The sequence below is a fragment of the Bubalus bubalis genome, chromosome 5, assembly GCF_019923935.1.
Source record: "Bubalus bubalis isolate 160015118507 breed Murrah chromosome 5, NDDB_SH_1, whole genome shotgun sequence".
Taxonomy (NCBI): domain Eukaryota; kingdom Metazoa; phylum Chordata; class Mammalia; order Artiodactyla; family Bovidae; genus Bubalus; species Bubalus bubalis.
In genome coordinates, this window is record NC_059161.1 from 26,673,979 (window position 1) to 26,680,834 (window position 6,856).

The 6,856-nt window shown below is 43.9% G+C and overlaps 1 protein-coding gene across 1 annotated transcript; it reads left to right on the forward strand.

The window, feature by feature from the left end:
* Nucleotides 1-2,581: 2,581 nt before the first annotated feature.
* On the forward strand, nt 2,582-6,496 carry LOC102397384 (PRAME family member 8-like). The gene is made up of 4 exons (XM_025287151.2): nt 2,582-2,667; nt 3,390-3,709; nt 4,129-4,704; nt 5,603-6,496. Exons 2-4 carry the CDS (start codon nt 3,423-3,425, stop codon nt 6,174-6,176), a joined length of 1,437 nt encoding a protein of 478 aa, XP_025142936.1. The 5' UTR covers nt 2,582-2,667; nt 3,390-3,422; the 3' UTR covers nt 6,177-6,496.
* The last annotated feature ends 360 nt before the right edge of the window (nt 6,497-6,856 follow it).

The following is a 6,856-nucleotide window of genomic DNA, read 5'->3' on the forward strand; positions in this document are numbered from 1 at the left end:
AGTTCAGATTTCCTCTTAAGGTTATCTGAAGGAATGAATAAAAAGTGCCTGCATGATTGTTCACCCAGTTTCTGTTCAATAACAGAGATGTTCTTGCTTATTGTTGTTACTAATCTCAATCTAATTGCAAGTTATTAATAAAAGGGATTGATGGCCTGGGATTTAAATGTCACTTGAGTAGAATCCAGTTTAATCTTATTTTATGTAAAGGCCATTTATATACATGAGAGAAATATGGTGGAAGCCATCTTCCCGAAAGTGACTAAGACTGAGAACTACCTGTAGAGTGTCTTCACCTTGGTGGCCACAGGTGTATAAGAATAATTTTGGCATCAAATAACTAGGTGAGTGAGAGGCATGGAAAATTTTTAAAGGTGGACAAAGGGGCTCCCTTTGTGTGTGGCCATAGACTTCAAAGAAATCCTTGTATGATGCAGCCCAAAGTGGGAATCATACATGAATGTGGTAGAACATTAAACACCAATAAGTGTTTCCATATTTAGTGCAGAAAAGGTGTTGGCATTTATGACAAGAAAAGCAGTATTTCTGTGCGTAATGGTGTCACTTTGATCAGAATCTGTGCTGAACATGGCTAGTTATGAGTAAAATGGTAATGATCTAAATGCACTAGGAAAAATGCTAATGAAATTATGGTTTGTTTGGCTTCTACTCCAGTATTCTTTTTTTTTTTTTCCCTTAGCATTTTTTATTTTTTAAACCTTTTTGAGACAACTATAGATTCACATGCAGTTGTGCAAAATACAGTGATTCCATGGTTCTTTCACTCAGTTTTCCCCAAAAGCATAACATAACTGTTGCATAACAATAGTACAATATCACAGTCAGGAAACTGACATTGACATAATTTACAGAACGAATTCAGATTTCATCAGTTTTACATGCATTCATGTGAGTACCTATCTGTGTATTTGCTGCTAAGTCACTTCAGTCGTGTCCGACTCTGTGCAACCCCATAGACGGCAGCCCACCAGGCTCCCCCATCCCTGGGATTCTCCAAGGCAAGAACACAGGAGTGGGCTGCCATTTCCTTCTCCATCCAGTATTCTTGCCTGGAGAAATCCATGGATAGAAGAGCCTGGTGGGCTATAGTCTGTGGGGTTGCAAAGAGTTGATCATGACTGAAGTGACTTAGCACACAAACGCATGCACTCCTGAAAAATGGCTGGGGAATTTGCCATCTGAAAATTGTCCTCAGTGAGAAAAATAAATAAATAAATAAGTAAACAAACCTCAGCTGGTAGCACTTGCCCCTGGATGACAGGGTTATTTGGAGCTGAACAAGGTTTATTTCTTCTCTGGCTCCAAGTTCCCAAAGAACCCAGAGTGCCCACCTTCACTGCCTCTGAGTCTGGGAAATATCTGATTCCAGTATTCACACCCCTTCCTCTTCTCACATCTTAGATTTAATCTTTTCTTGCAGTTGGTTGTTCTGATCTCAACTTTTTGGGAAAAAATGCCGTCTATGATGACAGTGTCTCCTCTGAGCCACTCTCTTACTGTATTTCTTCAGTATATTTTATTTATTTATTTATTTTTATTGCCCTGGGTCATCACTGCTGTGGGGGCTTTTCTCTACCTGTATCGAAAGGGGGCTATTTTCTAGTTGCTGTGCATGGGCTTCTCATTGCAGTAGCTTCTCTTTTGTGGAGCACAGGCTTAACAGTTGTGGCGCGTGGACTTTGTTGCCCTGTGTCATATGATATCTTCCCCAACCAGGGATCAAACCTGTGTCTCCTGCATTGGCGGTCAGATTCTTCACCACTGAGCCACAGGGAAGCCCTATTTTGCTATCTTAATATCACCCAGAACAATGTTTTTAAATTTCCCTGTTAAAACAAACAAACAAACAAACAAACCACAAAGAAATAAAAAATAAACCTCTATTTTACATTGCTGGTATCATTCACGTTTTCCCTTTAGGAATGCCCAGCTCCAAACTGTCCAGAACCCCTCATATTCTCACTGAAATTCCAGCCTGTCCACCTTCAGAGAAGGCTTGACTTAAGGCTGAAAAAACCACCACATCCCCAAAGCTCCTCCCTGGCTTCCTGAATGGGCACACAACCTCCTGTGTTTCCTACATAACTCCTCAGTGAAAAGCTGATATAGGGATGAGTGTATTTTGTTTTCTTTCATAACACACTACTGTTTTCATGAGACTGCTTTAATCATGGACATATTGCTAATGTTGATTTGACCGAAGTTCCCCCCAAAAAATGATTCTGTAAACTTTTTTCTTGTCCAGTGGTGGGGACCAATAATCCTTTTCCTGTCTGACCCTCAAAAATATAACTGTCCATATTGGTAGAATTCAGTCAGTTTTAGGGAAGTGACTCTGTGAATAGGTTCTTTATCACCCAGCCACACTATCATTCTTTTTGTTTCCTGACTGTGTATATATTTCGATCAACTACTCTAGAGAAATATGATAATCCAATCAGGATCAATCCAACAGGTCTTCTATAGTTAAATCAGATGTCCCTTTCTGATTGGATTAGCAGTGGGACAGAGGAATTATGGGACAAGAAATGTGTATAAATATCTGAAGCACTGGAAAAGAGAGGCAGAATCTTCCGGCTCTGGAAACACCAGCTGAGTTCTTCACAGCGTCTGAGGTCTGAGCACCCTGCCAGTGACATCAGACCAGTAAGTTACCTCCGTCATATAAGAATAACCATTCCTTCCCCATGGTTAGCTAATCTTGAAGAGTGACTTGTAGTTCTGGGTGGCAGGGAGAGTTTTCAAAAAATCATTTCTTTATGATGAACCCATTTCAGGTTTTAGTTTTGCCTCTCAGTGTAGTTTTGCCTGAATCTCAAAACATTTTGATTAGTACTTTAGCTGGTATCATTTTTAAATGTCTTTACCCAGCAGATATTTAAACTATCTGTTTGGAGTTTTGTTTCATGAAATTTCAAATACATATTTTTTACACAAATGGCATTTGTGTTAAGGGTAACTGAGGACGGAGGCTGTGTGGGTACACATGACCTTCCTCTTCCCATAGACTTAGGGCTACAAGTGATGGTCTGACATATTCCACTCATAAAGACTGGAGTGAGCTTTCAGGCTCCTGGCTTCACACTTCTAGCTGGGACATGAATTAAGCAAAACACTGGATTGAATTGAAATGGCTAGTGGTTGCCTTTCCTCCTTATTGGTCTTGTGAGAAGCTTGTTCTGAATCGAATAGAGAAAGAGTTATAACTTGGTGCCCGTTGAGGCCTGAATGTCTTATGGTCTAACTGAGGCACTCCCACCCCTGCCAGAGCTGAGACCTCAGTCCTGAGTAGATTTCTCTGAAGGGTTGAGGGGTTGTCTTAGATGTGTTCCTCTTTGGCTTGACACGGATACTTTATTTGTTGGCAGTTTCCACAGGATTCTTTTTGAAGCAGAGCCAGGATGAGTGTCCCAACCCCACCCAGACTCTTGGACCTGGCTGGAATGCACCTGATCAGGGAAGATGCCTTGGTCTGTTCTGCTCTGGAGTTTTTGCCTACAGAGCTCTTCCCACCCCTCTTCATGGACGCCTTCCATGGGAGACACATCAAGACCCTAAAGGCCATGGTGCAAGCCTGGCCCTTTGTCTGCCTGCCTCTGGGGGGCCTCATTGACCTGCCTCATGTGGGGCCCCTACAAGCAGTGCTGGAAGCACTTGATGTCCTGCTTTCCCAGAAGGTTCGTTCCAGGTGAGTCAGATCCAGATAGCTTGATAGGGTTCTGGGCATCCTGGAAGAGACATCTGGGGTGGGCTAAGTAGATGGCCAATGGATGGGCCAGAGGGTTCTGAGGATGGCAGTGAAGAAGCTCAGAGGCCTTGGCTCACTATGGAAAATATTTTACTGATGTGTAAATGTGCCTACAATGCAAGGGGGATTGAAAGGGCATGCCCTATCTCCTTCCTATGATGCTTAATCCCACTAGAAGTGGAGAACTAGAAAAGAGGAGAAAGGGAGCTGGATGAAAGAGAGGCAGAAGAGGGCAAGGCAGCAGGTGATGAGATATGTGAAATAAAAGCACCGGTGGGCAGTCATTTGTCAAATTCTGAGACTGTGGTTGCATTCTATGTGGATTTTAACGCATCCCTGTTAATCTCCTGTCCTTATAGGAGGTGCAAACTGCGGGTGCTAGATTTGCGGAATACTGGCCAGAGCTTCTGGAGTATGTGGTCTGGAGCCAGCACCCATGGGTTCTCAAGCTTCAGAATGGCACCAGTGGCTGAGCAGAGCTCAAGGACCCATCAGCCCTTGCCTCCCCTGAAGATATACATAGAGCTTTGCCTGAAGAAAATGACCCTGGATAACTTCCTTACCTACCTCCTCAGGTGGATGGAGCAGAGAAAAACTTCCATTCACCTCTGCTGTAAGAAGCTGACCATCTTTGCAATGCCTGTGGAAAATATCATGAAGGTCCTGAATATGGTGCAGCTGGACTGCATCCAGGAGGTGCAAGTGAATTGGATTTGGCATCTGTCCACCCTGGCCAAGTTTGCTCCTCTCCTGGGTCAGATGAGCAACATGCAGAGACTCCTTCTCTCCCGCAGTCACGTGTCTGCTCTTGAGAAGCAGGAGCAGCAGGAGCAAGTTGTCCAATTTACCTCTCAGTTTCTCAAGCTGCACCATCTCCAGGATCTCTATCTAGACTCTCCCTCCTTCCTTGAAGGCTGCCTGGACCAGATGCTCAGGTGAGTGTGGAACATTGGCTGGATAACAGTGAACACATCACTGGCATGTGAAGCACACAGGGCCCCTAGCTGCTCTATCCTGAGCTGTGGTATCACTTCACCACTGAAATCAAGGGAGAAAAACAAACACAGACACCGTACTAGAAAGCTGTGTATGGTGTGGCTTGGACCTAGTGAGGGTAGATTCTTTCTTAAGAAGGGAAATCTATGTAACATGATTTAGGAAAATAGGTAAGTGGAAGGAGATCAGAGAAGGGAAGCCACCTATAATCAGAGCCATTTTAAAGAGATGGTCTGGGGAATTACCTGCCAGTCCAATGGTTAGAATTCTGCTCTTTCAGGGCTGAATGTCCAGGTTTGATCCCTGGTGGGAAAAGTAAGATTGCACAAGCCGCACATGTGATATGACCAGGAAAAAAAGGAAAAGAACGTGAAGGACAGAGAGAGACAGAGACAGAAAGAAAAACTTTGTGCTCTCACAGGCGGATTCAGGTTGATGTATGGCAAAACCAATACAATATTGTAAAGTAATTAGCCTCTATTTAAAATAAATAAATTTAAATTAAAAAAAAAAAAGAAAACCTTTGTGCTATCCAAGTTTCTGAACTTGTCTCAAATTACCAGTCCCTAAATGTTGCCTTTTCCAGAGAAGTTAGTAAATATTTAAGAAATGCGTGATTCTGAGACAGTAGTAGTGAAGTATGACCAGAGAACATACAAACCACAGATGGTTTGCAGGTGATGCAGAGATGAAATGTCAGGTTTAAAAAGAGACTGATCATTCTGAGTACTGACCTTCAGGAGACAGTTAGTAGGACCTTGTCTTTGGGCCAATCACCTTCCCAAAACAGCTGCCCCTCCTGGGTTTCTCAGACTTCATCACTTTTTTTCTCCCCAGATGCCTGATGACCCCCTTGGACCACCTAGCAATAACTAACTGCCGGCTTACAGAATTAGACCTGACCCATCTGTCCCAGTGCCCGAACATCCATCAGCTCAAAGGCCTGGATCTGAGTGGGGTCACCATGACTGACTTTAGTCCTAAGATCCTCTGCATTCTTCTGGAGCAAGTTGCAGCCACCCTCCAGGAACTGAACTTAGAGAAGTGTGGGATCACAGAGTCCCAATTTGAGTCCATCCTGCCTGTCCTGACCTGCTGTTCCCAGCTCAGGACCTTCAGTCTGTGTGGGAATGTCCTCTCTATGGCCATCATGGAGAAGCTGCTGAGTCACACCACTGGGCTGTTATACTTAAGTGATGAGTTTTACCCTGCCCCTCAGGAGAGTTACAGCCCTCATGGAGCCCTCCACCTGGGCCGACTGGCCAAACTTCGGGATAAACTCATTGAGATTATGCGGGATTTAGGACGTCCACGGGCCATCTGGCTTAGCTCCAGCCCATGTCCTCGGTGGAGCAATAAGACATTCTATCCTGAGGAGCCCTTTCTGTATCAATGTTACATGTCTGCCTAGTTGGATGCACCTGCCAAAGCTTTCTTCTGGGCACTTGGAAACTAAAACATGGGGAATAGATGCATCATAAAAGGAAAACTGATCCATGGTTTCAGACATCAGCTCAGTATGAATGGGAAAAGTTAAGATGATACAGTGGAGATGCAGGATTTCAAGGAGAAATGTAGACTCTGAGAGGTGTTGGGACCTTCAGAGACTTGGGTTTATAGCATCACAAAGATGAATCTAATTTTCTGGATGGAAATTTTGTATGCATATGTGGCATTATTTTTGAGTGGAGATTGTAAATAAATGGTCACAAAGAAACCTTTGTACTTGTACCTGGTGCCCTTCCTGATATATTATCGTGTTTTGTCTGTTTTCACCTCAGGAATCTCCAGTTACTCATGACAGAAAACACACAGAATTTGTATGATCAGAAACCCCACTATCCCCACTAGTTCGCTATTCCGTTGAGAACATGTTACCTTCTTACTTACTTCTGCGGCTGTTCACTCGGTTACTTCACACAACAAGGGCAACACGCTCAGCGGCCACGGAATCCCTGGAGTGAAGATCTCTAGACAGGGTACTCAGTGCTGACTTGCCGTGACCCTCGATGTGAGCTGTCCTCATGGTTCTCCTGGTGGGTCTGTAGGTCTCAGTTCCTGGCCTTTCTGTGCTGGGAAAGGACTTCATTA